The sequence below is a fragment of the Marmota marmota genome, unplaced genomic scaffold (assembly GCF_001458135.2).
Source record: "Marmota marmota marmota unplaced genomic scaffold, marMar, whole genome shotgun sequence".
NCBI lineage: Eukaryota > Metazoa > Chordata > Mammalia > Rodentia > Sciuridae > Marmota > Marmota marmota.
Genome location: NW_026003318.1, coordinates 956,195 through 973,920, shown reverse-complemented (window position 1 = coordinate 973,920; position 17,726 = coordinate 956,195). Strand labels below are relative to the sequence as shown.

Genomic DNA, 17,726 nt, shown 5'->3' with positions numbered 1-17,726 from the left:
ATGGTTATTCAGGATTATAAAAATGGATAAGAAATAGAAATAGGATTAAATGCAAAGCAAAAGAAAACAAAACAAAGAAACTATCAGGCAAAATTTGGATTAGTTCGTAGGCTGTCAAAGCATCAAAATCTAGTTTAGGATGGTGCCAAAATTCACATTTAAACAGCAGAATAAAGCATAGCTTGTTTAAGTGCAATTATCAGGCCCATATAGTGACTCTGGTTCTTCCTCAGTTTTGAGAATCACAAATTTAAAGTTATTTAAGCACCAGAATTCTTCCACTCAGGTACATCCATCATGTTGGGTAAATAAAAGAAATCATTAATGTTGCTCACATTTCTGCAAAAAAGTACAAACTACTTGATCAAAAGCTGTTTGCTAGATTAAATAAAATGCATATAAAATACTGAGCATTTTTCTAGCATTTAGAGATGCCTAGTGAATAAGATACACCTGTATGGGCACCTACACCTGCAGAAGCTTAGTCTCTTTACTTCAGACAGGTAAGTCATACTTGTTGAGGTCGATGATCATCCCTGAGCAGATTCTAGCTTTGCCCCTCACAGTTCATGGTATTTGCTGCTCTTTACAGAGTAAAGTACTACTTCCACCTTCCCATCCATGGGGCTTCAGGCTGCAGCCAATCCAGGGAGCTCATTAGGGCCTCACATTCCTTCACCCCTTCCCAGACAGAGGTGCTGTGCTCCAGAGAAGGTGTTCCTAGGTGGAGACTTCCAGTGGTCACATGGGACTCCTAATGAATGTGGCACAAGGCCAGAAGTCCAGGTGAGAGCCCGCAAGGCTGATGAAGGCAGACGTTTGTTATCAACTGTCAGAGGAGACACCAGTATATATATGGGACCCATCAAGTATGATCCTCTGCTACGAAGGTGAGTCTACTTTGGTTGAGATTCAAATTTCTAGAATTTTAGAAAGTCATTCTGAATGTTTCATATAGGTATGTGTCTGGTGATAGTTTACATGTAAATTTGGAATTGCAAAGTCATCTTTTTAGAGCTGCATCACAATTGATGCAGAATAAGTCTCCTAACTGTCCACATGATGTTTTGAAAATGTAAGATGCAGTTTGTGTTCATCCAGAGCCATCAAGTCCAAAACTCTTCTTGAAAGAGCCATCAATTTGGTTAAATGAGTAAGTTCCTGTTAGTGATTTTTTTTCACAGAATCATGTGGTTGCTTCTAGATGAAGAATTTTATTTATTTTTATTTTTTGTGGAGATTGTTGAATGTAATGCCAATATCTAGAACAATGATCTGTGTTCCCGTGTGTAAATAGCGAGAAGGAGACTCATCAGTTTACCTACCAGCATGAGAAAGAATGTGGTCTTGAGGTAAATAAACACAAAATCCCTCATATCACTTATAAATAAAGACCTTAAAATGGATAATTTTAAAATGAAGGCAAGGTATACTGTTAATTTTAAAATAATAGAAAGGAGTCTTTTTTGCGGGGGCGGGGTAATAGAGATTGAGTGGGAGCTCAAGCTTCCCACTGAGCTTCATGCCCTGTCTTCTGCATTTTTTATTTTGATTTTGAGACAGGGTCTTGCTAAGTTATTCAGGGCCTTGCTGAGTTGCTAAGGCTGGTCTCAAACTTATGATCCTCCTGATTTAGCCTCCAGAATCTCTGTGATTACAGGTGTGTGCCACCACAGGCAACTCCCTTTCTTTCTGTAAAGGATGCATACCAGATAATTAGGAGTATTTATCCCTTATTCCTGGAGGTGAAAATTTTCCCCACTTTAAGCTATCTACATACAGCTTTAAATTAATTTAGTCCACAAATTGACTTAAAGAAGAAGTACTCATAAGCATCCGTCAACATTCTCATAATTTTCAGAGTTACCCTTGCCTTTTAATTAGGGAACACAGACTTCAGTTATCAAGTAAATGCAGCCATTTATACATAATGCCAAAAAATATTTTATTTAAAAAATGATTTTAATAAAGCATAGTGAAGATTACCAAGCTGCAAGAATTTTATTTATTTTTATTCAGAATTGAATAGTAATTAAAAGAAGATTAATACATTCAAATTCATTTTCTATTAAGTTATCTGGATGATATATCATTCTAGAAAGCTTAATTTATTGGATACAATACATCATAATTTTTCATAGTGTAGGAGGAGAATGAAGATTTATTTACTTGTTACAATTTCTCCTAGATGTGGATTGGTGTGTCTATATTAAGCATGTTTCTCTTTTCCTCTTTTTTTCCCCTCACATATAAATACATTTATCTCTACTTTTTCTCTACTTCTAAGACTGTTTATTCTAAAATAACACTTTAGAATAATAAGTTTATTATTTCAAATCTTAGAATTTTGGCTTCAGGTTGCAACAGCATTTGGTCAAATGTCAAACTGACATTTTTTGCATATGACTTTCAAGCTTCAAGCTTCTGAACATGTAGGAAAAATGGTAACATGATCTAGACTAAAAGCTAAAACTAAAACGTGTTTGAATATACAAAATGACTTGGGGGACTAATTCTAAATCATCTTATTCATTAAACATTTAATTCATTGAGTGATAATGTTTAGATTTATGATTTAAAACATAAGAAATAGAATTTAAGTAACTTGCCCTCATAAATATAAAATCATAGTTAAAACTGTTTTTTAAACTACAATTTCAGGTTCCTATTTAGCACATATTAAAATTCATATATACCTGCCCAGAGAGAAAATATGATTCCTAAAATCATATCACATCCCCCGGCAGCACCCTGCGGATCCTGGAAAGCTGACCAGGCAGAGGTCCCAGAGTGCAGGACTGCGGTTCCCAAGCCCAGGGGTCCTCCAGCTCTATGTCCTGCAGCCACAGGACCACTGGGCTGTGGCTTGAAGTTGCAGGGAAGGCTGTGCAGCCCAGGAGCCAACAGACAGTCGCTCAGTAGGTGGCAGGCACAAAAAGGGGCCACCACACTGAGCTGCAAGCCAACCCTCTTGCAGAGACCTGGTCCACAAAGTCTTTTCCTGTTTGGCCCAATTTTCGCATACAGTATTCATTTCCCTGACATCCAGTGCTTGTCAGGCCTTCTAGAGATGCAGGTTCTACCGTGTGTTATGTCCACTCATCTGAATGCTTCTATGGTGGATGTGGCACTGCCCTTTTGTGGGTCCCTGACACAAACCACCTGTGTGTGAGGTCGCAGTCCTGCCTGCCTCCTTACCATCACAGCATCAGAGTGCTGACATCATCAGACCCCCCAGATCAAAGAGCACCATCACCCTTTCTGTGTGTGCAGTAACCGAGGACCAGGCAATTTCTACAGAATGGGCTCAGTCATTTTCATGAATTTAAAGCTTCAGATGAAATCAGTTTGAGCTATGCTCACCAGAGATAGGTCTCGGATCCTGGTTGGGTAAAAAGCAGTGCATTTGTGCATTTTCTTCTAATAAAGAATGGATTGGCTCCTTAGAGCTATTTGTTCTTTTTGGTCTTTATAAGTTTATAAGCTTTGTTTTTAGTAGAGAGTTAAAAAAATTGTAAAAAGTCAACACATATTTCCTTTGCTCAATGTGTAACAACTTTCTACTGCAAAACCTTCCAAAGGAAGCTGTTCTCATTTTTGTGGACTTAGTAAGTCTGACTGTATCTATAAAGAAAGTGAATTTATCTATTCAATTTTAAAATCAGGTACTGTAATGCCTTTATTTTTATTTTTATTTTATTTTATTACTTTTTTTCCTCATATTTTTGTGGTACTTTGGGGTCCTTTGTGAATCCATACAGATTTTAGGGTAGTTTTCCTAGGAGCCCATCCTTGGTATTTGGAAGGGGACTACATTGAACCTAAGGGCCACTTTGGGTAGTGTGGACATTTTGACTATATTATTTCTTTAGTCTAAAATCATGGGGGATCTTTCTCTTTTTGTCTGTTTGTTCGTTTCTTCCTCAATTTCTTTTACAGGTGTTTCATGGTTTCACTGTAGATGTCTTTCCCTTACTTGGCTGAGCTCATTTCCAGCTGTTTCTTTTCTCACAGCTGTTCTGAACAGGCCTGCTTCCATTACCTTCCCATCACATCCACTCTCCATGGACGGGAAAGGTACGGATCTTTGTGTACTGACCCTGGATCCTGCTTGTTTACTGAAATCTTTTATCAGTTCTAATAAGTAGATTTGCAAATATGAATTTAGGTATTTAAACCATGTGGGATTTTTCTTTTTGAGTCTATTTGATTCTTTGTGACTAATAGTGATCCTCATCCCTATTACCTGCCCTCCTCAGGAGCACTGATCAAAGTCAGAGCTGCCCAGGTGGCTGTCTCTCCAGGTCTGTGGCAGTGTCTGATGCAGCAGCATGCTGTGCAGGGCAGATCACAAGCCCAAATGTACCTCGGGAAGAATATTTTATCTCATAGAAGGGGTGGTATGCAAACACTGGAGGCTCTAGAGTAGGAGGAAATAAATGAGAATATCTGGGCCAAATATGAGGGAAGTAAAAGGTCACTTAACATGAGGAAGGAAGCAACTATCAATTACTTGAGATACTACTAGTGTTCAAAAGAAGAATTTCCTTTATAAAATGTATATTCCTGTCTGTGGCCCCTTGGAATGCTCAGTAAAATAAATATAACTTCATGTTTATTTTTAAGAGGAGCCTAATTTGAAATCAGGTAGGTTTCCTAAAGTTGAATACAAACCATTTACAACACCAATAAATCTAAATGGCGGATGTCTAACTATTTCTTTCCTCAACTGATTCATTTTGGTTTCTGTATACACAGAAAAAAATAAAAACTAGTGGTCCAAGAAATATAGAAATAGTAATACTAACTCTTGACCACTACATAATACTTAACAACTTTGGATATTTTGATCCATTTTGACATTACTATCCTGGGTGAAGCACACATAAACCTCAGTGGAGAGTGGGATATACGCTATGAAGAAGTGGAGTGACCAGCCAAGGGAAGCCAGCCTAGTGGGAGGCAGGGCTTTGCACCAGGACCCTGGATTTCATGCCTGTCCAGGTGCAGGGCTCTGCAGTCACACTGAGACTGGATGATAACCCTTCCTCCTCTGTTTTTCCACAGCTTACAATGGTTGAGACTATGGAGAAGAGCAACACCACCTCTGACTTCATCCTCCTAGGACTCTTCAAGCACACAGGACTCCACCTCTTTCTCTTCACTGTGGTGCTCACAATAGCCATCAGCTCTCTGGTGGGCAATGCCCTCATGATTCTCCTGATTCAACAGGACCTCTGGCTCCACACGCCCATGTACTTCCTCCTGAGCCAACTGTCCCTCATGGACATAATGCTGGTCTCCACCACTGTGCCCAAAATGGCTGCTGACTACTTGACTGGAATCAAGTCCATCTCCACTGCTGGCTGTGGCTTGCAGATCTTCTTTCTTCCAACTCTGGGTGGTGGGGAGTGCTTCCTCTTAGCAGCCATGTCCTATGACCTCTATGTGGCTGTATGCCACCCTCTGCGCTACCCCATGCTCATGAGCTGGCCACTGTGTCTGAGGATGACCGTGGGGTCCTGGTTCCTGGGAGCAGCTGACGGGCTGATACAGGCAGTTGTCGCCCTGAGCTTCCCGTTTTGCAACAGGCGAGAGATAGACCATTTCTTCTGTGAGGCCCCCACGCTGGTGCGCTTGGCTTGTGCTGACACGTCTGTCTTTGAGAATGTCATGTACATCTGCTGTGTGTTGATGCTCCTGGTGCCCTTCTGCCTCATCCTGACCTCCTACAGTCTCATCCTGGCTGCTGTCCTCCGCATGCGCTCCACAGAAGCCCGCAAGAAGGCCTTTGCCACCTTCTCCTCACACATGGCTGTGGTGGGGCTCTTTTATGGAGCTGCCATTTTTATCTACATGAGACCCAAATCCTACAGGTCAGCTCACCACGATAAGGTGGTGTCAGCCTTTTATAGCATCTTCACCCCTATGCTGAACCCCGTCATCTACAGCTTGAGGAACAGCGAGGTCAAGGGAAGCTTAAAAATGTGGCTGGGAAAATGTGCAAATATTAAACACCACCAAACTTGGTCCTGTTCAAGATGAGTCTGAGTTCCTGAATTTATTGACATTTTAAATATATTGTGATATTCACTACATTACTAATGAATAAAAAGAAAGTTAAGTCTATATGTCAGCATCTTTAGTAGTTAATAATTGAGTCGCTTGCATTGAGATATATAATTTTTGAGAATGTGTTATTTGCTGTGCTCCATGTGAAGCAATGTCTGTATCTGCAACAGACTCAAATTGTAAGTGCTGTTGACACCACCGCTTGCTTTCTAGATGAAGAAATGAAGAAAAGGAAAAGTAAATATTGTTCCTAATGTCACACAGAATGTAAGTTTTAGTATATGCCTTCAGAGTTTGTTTCCTAACCTAGTATATTTTATTTCTGTCCATTAATTTATTTTTGATGCTCTTTACTATATGTATGCTCTGTGAATTTGCACAAAGTACTTATAGGGGCTCCAAAAAAGACAAATAAGAACATTACTATTTAGATATAAGTTAAAATATTGGCAATTAATATCTGTAAGATGGAGAAGAAAGGTCACCACTGCTATGTCCACACAACAAGAATTCTGTACCCCCTGTGGCCAAAGTTCATCTAAGGGAGCCTCAGGCGTCATGCAGGAGATATTGAAAGCCTAGTGGAGCCCAAGACAGAAGGGTTGTTTTGAGGGTCAGGCCCATAGTCAAGCAGCAGGCCCACTGATTGTGCTCCTAGATTCCCTGGGGTTTAGGAGGAGCTATGGCTATTAGTGTCTAAGCAGAAACGCTCTTCTTCCCTCTGACATCAGTAATGCCAGTGGACATTCCTTTCGGCTTTGATCCTGGATGATACTTGATTCCCATACTGGTAATCTTGCTTCGTACTTGTCTCATCTTCCTCGTGCAGTTAGCAAGCTACCTGTATCTGAGCATCCACAGCAGGCTCACATCTCCATCCCATGGTGAGCCCTTGGGCGGCTCTACCTTAGGCCCACGCCCTCTCACTGCCCTGAGAGCGTGCACATGTGCAGACAACTTCTGAGAGGTGTGTGTCTTATCAATGACACAGCTCAAAAGAACCATTCCATCGTGCGTTCTGGGATTGTTCGGTCTGGAGCCCAGCCCCTCTTGCTGCAGTCAGAAGAATCTCTACTTAAGCAGAATTCTCCTGAGGGACACGTGCTGTTCTGGATAGATGGGCTTGCCAGCCTTGATTCTACAATGGATCTGGGGGCAAGGAGAGTCTCAGCTCCAGCACATCTTCCTGCAGTTGGGAAAACATCCCACCCATGTGGGGACCTGTTGAAATACTTGTGTTGTCTGACTCAATGAGATGGCTCACCAGCTCTGTTCCAGCAGTGAATCCAGAGGCGGTTCAGGCATCTCTAGCTGTTCCCACTGCATCTGGGAAACTATTCAGTCCATGCAGATAACTTCTCGGTAACCAGATGGGACTCCAGGCTTGGGACCTGGCTGCCTTCCCACACAGCCTGGGTGCCATCTCTGTGTCTTCCTCAAGCCATCCAGACCACAGTTCCTGCCAACAACACAGGAGAAATCACAGGACTCGGGATGCACTGGGATTAGGGGTACCTGCTAGTGATGTCAGCGGTCAGAGCTTGGGGAGTAGAGTCAGCAGCTTACTTTAAATGTTCTGAAGGTCACTTGAAGAAAAACAAACACAAATTCACTATAAAGGCTAGAATCCCTACCTAATTATTTAATGCATAAACCTACAAGTGTCAGGAACATTTGAGGAATTATGACTTTATCAAATGGGCAAAATAAGACATCAACGACTGATCCAAAGACGTGTGAACTCTCAGACAATAACTCAAATAGCTGTCTTTAAACGAGTTCAGTTAACTTCAAGGAATTTATCAAATACATTGAAATAATAAAAAGAATCAGAACAAATTCTGGAACTGAAAAAAATATAACGTAGAAAGTGAAAAATGCAATGAAGAACAACCAAAGCAGAATTAATTAAGCAGAAGACAGAAAGGGAGCTAAAGAGAGGCTAATTGAAAATACCCATTCAAAGTTGAAAAGGGTCAAAAGAAAGAAGAATTTCTAAATAAAATATTTGCTTTTCAGCTGTAAAACAAGTTTAAGCCAGTGAGTCAATGGGGCTCCCCTTATTTGTCTTTATGTAGTGGTCAGAGACTCTGGTTAACTTTAAGGGGAACCAAAAATGCTCAATGTATAAATTAATCATATTGTTATGTATGGCTAAAAACAACCAGTAAAAAAGTAAAAAGGAATATGTAGCGATATACATAATGGAATAGTACTCAAATATATAAAAGAACCAAATCTTGTCATTCACAACAACATGGGTGGACTTCAGAATCTAAAACAGTTGTTATCAGAAGTTCATAGTGTAAAAATGATTCACCATCAGATAAATAGGTTTTAGAACATATGGAGCAGAACAGTAGTATGGAAAGGCCATATAAATTTTATGAGGATAAAATATTTTAAGTAGACACAGGCTTGGTCTATAGGAGGAAATTGAGCAAGAAAACAAATAATCACAGAATGAACACTATCTTCAAGCAAATGTAAGACATTAATAACAATTGGCCAGCTACTTAGGAAATGAGGATGCATTCACAGAAATGATATTGTAGACCAATCATCTCATTACAATAAAATGAAGTATGAAATCCAAAGTAAAACTTCAAAATAGTATTTAAAATAACATGCCTTCCTTCCTTCCTCCCTTCCTTCCTTCCTTCCTCCCACGTTTATTTTGGGGGAGTCAGTGCCCTTAATTCCTTAATAAATATCTGCATAAAAGTCCATTCAGATGCATTAGTACAGCTTGTTTTCTGTGGATCCCTGGTGTTGCAGTAGAAAACCTGGCAGAGTCAGAATGCAGAGAGCACTAACAGGAGAAGCTGGGTCACTGTCATTTGCTGTGTGTCGTTTTAGCTGTTTCTTGGACACACGGGGTTATTCACAACTTCTTCCATCACTTCAACACCCAAACCAATTGTGAAAGGAAAAAGTGTCCTCATTTATACTTTCCTTTTCTGGGGCTGGGGCTGGAGCTCAGGGTGCACATTTACCGGGCATGGGTGAGGCCTTGGGTTCGATTCTCAGCACCATGTATAAATAAATAAAATAAAGGTCTACCAACAACTAAAAAATATTTTTAAGAATTTAAAAAGTAAAACAACAACAACAAAAAAAACCTTTCCTCTTCTGAAAACTTTCCTCAAAGCCAGCACCATCCCCTCACTGGCACGCTCTTGTGGCACGTGCCCAGAGCTGGGTGAAATGTGTTTCTTCAGTCTTGAAGACAGAGGGAAGAGTGTGTGTCAGGGTTTGGATGGGAGGTGTCCCCACAAGGCAGGATTTGCAGAGGTGAAATGGTTGGGTTATGAGAGCATTGATCTCATCAGTGGGTTGAGAATCCATGGTGTAGATTAACTGGTTGCTAACTGCAGGCAGGTAAGGCCGGGCTGGTGGGGTCACTGGAGTGTGTCTTCCAGTGTTTCTGTTCTTGTCTCTGGGGAGCAGCGCTCTGTATCTCTGCTTCCTGGTGCCGGGTTCTGAGCTGCTTCCCTCCACCACAGCCTCCCACCAGGATGTTCTGCCTCACCTCGGACACAGAGCTGTGGCGTTGACTGAGGACTAAACCTCTGAAACCATGAGCCACAATAACGTGTCCTCCTTTAATGTTGTTCCTGTGGGGTCTTTTCCTGACAGCAGCACAAAGGCTGACCAAACCACGTCTCTACACGTAATCCAAAGTTTATAAATACTGGCAAATCAAGGGTACCGTTGAGTCATTTTTACCGAAATTACACGTGATAAGGATACTGATTTCCTAAATATTGTTAAAATTATCAAGTAAAAGTAAGACATCTTTCTCACTCTGGGCCTTGCTGAGATGTTATGCACTAATGACTTACTTCTTCCTTAAACACTTTGCCATGATCCCTTAAACACTTTGCCATGATCCATGGGTCACTTCTCTTCCTCTTCCTCTTACATCATTGCTTTTTCTTTTGCAGTCTTCTTAATGAATCCTCTTCATATAATTGGCCTTTAAATTTGAGGCACCCAGATCATCCCTCAACCCCTTGCCCACTGACACCCCCTTGGATGTCTCCAGCTCCAAGATTGAGCTGTCACCTGCCTCTGATGACTCTCCAGTCATATCTGTGTCCCTGATTCTTTCCCTGTCTTCAGTGTTATACCTAATGCCTCCCTTAGTAATTTCAACTGCAGTTATTATCTCAGGATAATAATAAATTAATAAACAATAATAATTCATTATTTCATGATTCTTCAAAATTTTTACTTTTTGAGTTTATGCCAAGTGCTTTAATATCTTACATCAAAATATTAATGCATGAGTATATGAGTGATACAGAAAATTTTGAGAAATAGATAGTATATTAATAATTAATATAGAGAAATTTGAGGAATAGTACAATAATCACCAACATATTCTCCTTTTAAACCTTAAACTTAATCTTTATCATATTTTAGTTAGCTTTCTTCTATTTCTAAGTCTTTGACAATAGCTTGCAGGAATAGCAACACTTCACTTCTGCGTACCTCATCAGGTGTCTTAAGAAAAAATACATAGTATATAGTATATATACTATATATTGTATATATAATACACTATGATTATAATATATATCATTTCAATGATATCACATTTATGTAACATTTCATAATCAGGACTTACTCAATTTTCTCTCAGGTTTTTCTAAAATGAAATGTGTATTCATCTTTTTTGTACCAAAGCTCATCAAGTTTTATGTACATGGAAATATTATTTGCTCTTTAACAAAGAGACACCACCATATCATTGCAACAGCACAGATTACATGGGGGCATTATGTTAAGTGAGGTAAGTCAGGCTGCAAAAGACAAATATCCCATGATCTCACTCCTGTTCACTCTAAGCAAGTTGCACTCATGTGAGTTGAGAGCAGAATAGTGGCTGCCAAAGTCTGGGGAGCCCAGTAAGGCAGGGGATATAGCAAGGTGTTAGTCAACGGCCACAATGTTGCAGTTAGATAAAAGAAATAGTTCTGTTACTCTAAGGCACAGTAAAGCAAACATAGCTAACAAGAATGCATTTTTATTTAAAATAATTAGAAGAGAGGATTTTGAAGTTTCTCACAATAAAGAAATGATAAGTGTTTAAGATTATTGCTATGACATTAACCTGATTTGATCTTTACATAATGTGTAAATACATTGAAATGTCGAATTTTACCCCATACATTTGAGGTTATTATGTGTCAATAAGAAAACACATCAGATTTACAATTGATCCCTCCTTCTCCCAAAAACTTCAGGCCAAGATGGTTTCACAGGAAAGTTCACTATGCCTGTATCAAGGCCTGCTATGTATAGACATAGTGATCCTGACATTAATGGACAGATTGACACATGATAAAGGAACAGAATGGAGAAACTGGAAAGAGATCACAAAAGGACAATGGCTTAGAATTTTTTAAAGTGCACAACTGGGGCCTGGGATATAACACAGTGGAAGGCATTTGCTTAATATATATAGACCATGAGTTCACCTGTGTTCAATCCCAAGCTCTTCAAGAAAAAGAAGTTTAAAAAAAAGATAAAAAGATATATCATAGTTTCTTTATATATTCATCTATTGAAGGGCATCTAGGTTGGTTCCATAGTCTAGCTATTGTGAATTGTGCTGCTATAAACATTGATGTGGCTGTGTCCCTGTAGTATGCTGGGTTTTTTTTTTTACTCCTTTGGGTATGAACCTAGGAGTGGGATAGCTGGGTCAAATGGTGGTTCCATTCCCAGTTTTCAAAGGAATCTTCATACTGCTTTCTAGATTGGTTGCACCAATTTGAAGTCCCCAGAGTATAAAATCATGGCATTTGCAGGTAAATTGTTGGAGCTGGAGAATACATGCTAAGTGAAGTAAACCAATCCCAAACACCCAAAGGCCGAATGTTTTCCCTGATAGGTGGATGCTGATTCATAATGGGGATAGCGGGGAGCATGGGAGGAATTGATAGGGCAAATGGGAAGGAGGGGAAGGAAGGAGGCATGAGGGTAGGAAAGACAGTGGGATGAGACAGACATCATTACCCTTAAGTACCTGTATAAAGACACAAATGATGTGCCTCTACTTTGAGTACAACCAGATATATGAAAAAGTGTGCTCTATATGTGTAGTATGAATTGAAATGTATTTTGCTGTCATGTATAAAAAAATAGAAAAAATAAATAATTTTTTTAAAAAAGATAAAAAGAAAAGAAAAATGTGTGTAAGCCATCCTGTGAAGAAAGAATAGCCTTATCCTCAAGAGGAACTGGGACACTTGGGTTTTCATAGAAAAAGAATGCTAAACTTCACCATCACACCTGAGACTGTAGAGTCCAATGTGATACTTAAAATTATAAAATTTTCAGAATGGATCACCAAGACAGAAAACCAAGAAGAAGACACTGGATTTGAACTACACCTTGAACTAAATAGACCTGATAGGCATACATTCACACACCAAAACTTATGAGATTCAGCAAAAGCAGTTTATAAAAGAAAGTAAATAGCAGTAAATGAGTTCATCAAAAATAAGAAGTGATTCAAATAACAAAAAAATGTTATACATCAAGGAATGAGGGGGAAAATAAGTCTAGAATTGACAGGATACAAGTAATAAAGATTAGAGCAGACATAGAAATAAATGCAATAGAGAATAGAAAAGTAGTGGAAGAGATTTAAAAAATGAATTGCTTTTTGAAAAGAAAAAAAAATCAAAAAAATACTTAGCTAACCCCTTCCAAAAAAAGAACAAAAGACTTACACAAATAAAGTCAGAAATGAAAGATATTGCAACCGCACCACCAAGAAATTACTGCAGAAAATTATATGACTACAAAGTGGGTAAACTTGATAAAATAAATAAATCACCAGAAATATACAACCCATCAGGATTGAAATTCCATCAGGATTGAATTAAGAAGAAATAGAAAATTCAAATGGACCAAAAATGAACAAGAAAATAAAACAGTATTACAGTTTAGATGCGAGGTATCCCCCAAAAGCTCATGTGTGAGACAAGGCAAGAAGGTTCACAGGTTGGGACTGGGGATGTGGCTCAAGTGGTAGCGTGCTCGCCTGGCATGCGTGCGGCCCGGGTTCGATCCTCAGCACCACATACAAACAAAGTTGTTGTGTCCACCGAAAACTAAAAAATAAATATTAAAAAAAAATTCTCTCTTTCATCTCTTTCTCTCTGTCTTTTTAAAAAAAAAGAAGGTTCACAGGTGAGATGATGGGCTTAGGAGACCCTTACCTAATCAGTGCATTAATCACCTGACAGAAACTAAGTGGCTGATGTCGGTAGGCAGGTAGGATGTGGCTGGTGGAGGTGGGTCTGTGGGGCGAGACTTTGGGGTTTATATTTTGTCCCTGGTGAGCAGGGTACTCTGCTTCCCAATAGCCATGTCCCAAACTGCTTTCCCCCTCCACACCTTTGTGCCATGAATTCTGCCTCGACTCAGGACCCAAAGAATGGAGTGGCCATCTGTGGACCAAGACCTGTGAAACCGTGATCCTCAAATAAACTTTTTCTCCTCCAGTGGTTCTGGTCACAGCAGCAAAAAAAAAACGCTGACTAATACAAACAGCAGTGAAACTCTCCCATTAAAGAAATGTCCCACTCCATGGCTCCATGGCTAAGTCAGTTTCAGAAACCACTAAGAAATGATCCTTCTCAAACAATCCTAAAATTTGAAGAGTAGGAAACACTTGCAAACTAGTTTTATAAGGCCATTGTTAAGTTAATACCAAAGCTGAAAAATGATACTATAAGAAAAAAAATTACATGCCAATATTTCTGAAGACAACAAATGTAAAAATTCTTGATAAAAATTTGGCCAATTGGATTGCACCAGAATATGAAAAGATCATTCATCATAATCCAGTGGGATTTTCCCTATGGTATAAGGCTTATTCATTCCATTCAACTCTAGAAATGTGACACCGCACATGAAGAAACTAAAGAAAAAAAAAACTATGTAATCAACTCAGTAACTACAGAAAACCATTTAGCAAAATTCAACGTTTTTGTTTTTAATAAAAACTATCCAAAACTTAGGTTAGGAAGAGACTCGACCCTACAGAGTGAAGGCCTCACAGGAGAGCTCACAGCTAAGATCACACAGATTGCATGGGATGCTCACCTGCGCCATTTCAGTCTAGCACAGGTTTGGAAATGCCAGCAAGTCTATCTCTGGATTGGGAATAAATTATTTCCAAGCCAAACACAGAACATATTTCTGAAATACATGAAGCACTGAAACAACTCAGTAGCAAGAAAGCAAAGTGGTGGTATTCCAACTGGCATGCCTCTTAGAGTCCATCCTTTTCCCAGAATGTCCTGCGCCTTTGAAAAAAATCAATTGAGTATCAATACAGGGCTTCATTGCAGCATCTCTATTCTGTTCCATTGGTCAACGTGTCTATGTTAATGACATACCATTTTAAAACTGTAGCTTTGCAAAATAGTTTGAAGTCAGATAGGATGATGCCCCTTGACTACATTTATTTCTAAGTACTTTTGTAGCCATTTCAGATGGGATATAAATCCATTTCCCAATTGCTCTTACTTCTCCCATCACAGGAACAGACATCTAACACCTGAGCAGCTGACACTGATATAGGAAGAAGAAAGCCTATGGGGTCTGGGTCATCACTTTGAGTGTGTTCTGTTAAGAAGAATATTCAAATGGAATTGGTGAGAAAATCCACAGAATTCAGCACCTGTGGGGTCAACTAATGTTGTTGACCTCATAGTGAATGCTTAATAGTGCAGGCAGGGAGATTGAAGGAGGGTAATGGGAGTCATCAGCAGCCTCGTTTTCATCCATCTCTACTTCTCTTTAACAGTCAGGGGCAACACATAATTGGGAAATAGACCTAAGTGTCAGGTATCTGCAGGTCCATTACACAACCACACACTTGTCTGTGCACTTGGAATATTTCAGAATAAACTAATATTTATTTTTTATTAAATTATTCCAAGTTTCATGTGTGTGTGTGTGTGTCTTTTGTCTAATTGATAAGATGTAAAATTGAGGATAATAGTCCAGCTGGATTCTTAGTCATCTTAAAGACTATCCCCAGGAGATCTCTCTGCATGAACACATAATGATCCTTCATGGAGTGAAATAATAAAATGCCTTCTCTCAGCTTATTTAAAGGAAGAAGATTTTATCATACATGCTTCATACAGATACCAAATTCATGACAACAGATGATAAAGAAATAGCATTTTGAAGTGAAAATTTATTTTTTACTTCTATATTTCTGACACCATGCCTTTAAATTAGGCTGGGAGGAGATGGTGTTTAACACTAAAAGCTTCTCATCTCACTGGTAATTGCTGAACAGAAGGCAGTGGTTAGCAACACTTGATTAGCGGGGTGAATAGTTCAGAGAAAGGTAACCTAGTGCCACAGGATTCAGGATTTGTCTCTCTGCCAAGTGCCATGGTGGCAACCACGCAGCTCTGTCTCCCTAGTGTGCTAACAAAGAGTCCTTACTGATCCCTGATAATTTCCTTCAATTCTCTAATGTATTGACTCTAATTAGCTTCGAATTCCAAGGAACTAATTAGTCTTAACTTTTGCTAATTGGGAAGCTGCGGTAACAAGGTTGGAGACTGCTCAACTTTTCCACAGTCATTAAAAGTTTTCCATCACATCCAGAAGTCCGTCCTAACAAGTCCCTGAACACTGCTCTTTTAATTAGAGCCATTCTCTCCCAGGAAGGTGCAGGGAATGTATTTTCAGTGGAGTCTTGCCCTTGCCGTCCTCAGCAATGGATGCCCCCTCGCCCCCTAGTGCAGAGACCAAAAAGTGCACTCAAGCCCCTGTTCCTCTGGGCTCCCAGGTAGGCAGGCATGTGCTTTGGCTCCTGTTTGCCAACCTATTCAGGATCTCTGGAGTAATAGACTGCACGGTCTTCTCCCAACGCTTTGGAATGCACATGAATTAAAACCCACATAAGGAAAGGATGCTGCAGGAAGAAGAGCAAACCCCACAGTGGCTGAGAGGAGCTGACCAGCAAACTCTCGAGATGCTGCCAATTCCTATTATTAATGATGTACTGTGTGGGATGCTGTTGTGGGTGAACCTTCTTTCCAATTCATGACTTGAATGTACAGGCATATATCAATAGTGACCTGGTGGATAGTCATTCTGCTCAGCTGCGTTGGATGTTTATAAAAAGACAGGAGAGAGGGATCCACCTTATTGCTGAGGTGATCTGTCCCTCCAGTTGCTGATCTCTGACTTTTGGTGATAGGCATCAGAGATGAGTCCAGGTGACAACACTGAAGCTTGAACTCAGACCCCAGCCTATGGCTCTCCACAACTCCATGCCGGGCAAAATGATGTTTTTTAAAAACCTTTTTTTCCCCTCCAGTCCTCACTTTAGAGAGAGCTTGGGGATGAGCAGTCTCCTTCCCTTTGGAATTCCTGCCTGATCCACCGGAGGGCTCAGCTCCTGATAGGCACCTCTCTGAAAGGGTGGGATGGTGGCCCCAGATGGTTCACACACAGGTGTAAAAGTGAGTCGCTGTGAAAAATGACATGTGGTTTGCTTATTTTCAAATAGTGGTGGAAATTCAACCTATCCATCCTGTCAGGACTCCACTGTTGTAGGGACAGATGAGGCAAGGCACCAAAGATAGCAGGAAATAGTTTATTTGGCTGCAGCCAGGTTCAGAGGGCACAGCTTTAGCTGTGATCAATTAATCCCCTGAACCTCGAGTTCAGGTAGTTTCAGAGTTTTATACCCAGTGTGTAAGGGGAGGGGCTCAGAAGTTCACATAAAGCAGCTTTTCTTTTGCTGTTCTGGGCAAGTTAACCCTTCAAGGACAACACCTGAGAAGGGGAGAGCTGCTTCTCTCTTTCTTTCCTCCCCCTGCCAGCTGTGACCATGGAGCCCAGTGGGTAACTTATCTTAAAAATGTAGACATCTCTGTGAAGCCCAGCTCAAGGCCAGAGGCCTTGTTAAAGGTTCTGTCTTTTTTTTAATCATATTTTGCAATTGCAAACACACTCTACAATCTAGTATACTGAATAAATGTTTGTGAAAAACTAGTAAAGGAGTGCTCAGCACCTGGAGTGCTGATCTCTTCCAGGCCAGTGGCCAAGTGAAATAGAGAAACAGGAAAATAAGAAGTTTACCTACATTGAATTATTTTGTAGAGACTCTTCTGCTGAGAGTCCTAAAATCAGTTATGGTGAAGATTTCTGGAGAAGCTTAGTTAAGATTCTCTGTGGAAGAGGGGGTGCCACTACACTGTCTTCCCTCAGGATGGACCCACACTCTGAGGAGCGTCCTGTTTGGGGCCCTCTCCTCAGGGCTTTGCCTGTGGGGTAGGCTTCTGTGGGGATGAGGTGAGGTAAAATGCAGTTATTTCCTCCTGGGGTCTTGATCACAGCTTCTCCTCACGCCACACATTGTGAAACAGGACCCTTCCTTGACAGAAAATGCCACGGCCTGCCTCCCATGTTGACCACCCTCACCTCTGGACGCCAGAAGCCCAAGGATTTCACCACTGCCCACCCACATCTGAAGGTCCATCTTCTGGATTCCCAGTCCACCACACAGCCCACCCCATGTCCCTGATGCAGACAGTCCACTGCTCTTGTGTAGGTTGATGTGGCCAGTGAGGGAGAACAGCATTCCAAGCCCCCCC

At 40.4% G+C, this 17,726-nt stretch overlaps 1 protein-coding gene across 2 annotated transcripts; it reads left to right on the top strand.

Annotated features, from left to right (window-relative positions):
* The first annotated feature begins 579 nt into the window (after positions 1-579).
* On the top strand, positions 580-6,129 carry LOC107160345 (olfactory receptor 2T33-like). Of its 2 annotated transcripts, XM_048797513.1 has the most exons (3): positions 580-890; positions 3,940-4,077; positions 5,068-6,129. In XM_048797513.1, exon 3 carries the CDS (start codon positions 5,074-5,076, stop codon positions 6,043-6,045), a length of 972 nt encoding a protein of 323 aa, XP_048653470.1. In that variant the 5' UTR covers positions 580-890; positions 3,940-4,077; positions 5,068-5,073; the 3' UTR covers positions 6,046-6,129. The 2 variants fall into 2 exon arrangements, with proteins under 2 accessions (XP_048653470.1, XP_015362511.2); XM_015507025.2 differs by lacking the exon at positions 3,940-4,077.
* The last annotated feature ends 11,597 nt before the right edge of the window (positions 6,130-17,726 follow it).

Coding starts and splice junctions, on each gene's coding strand:
- LOC107160345 (XM_015507025.2), top strand. CDS start 5,074: ATGGTTGAGACTATGGAGAAGAGCAACACCACCTCTGACTTCATCCTC.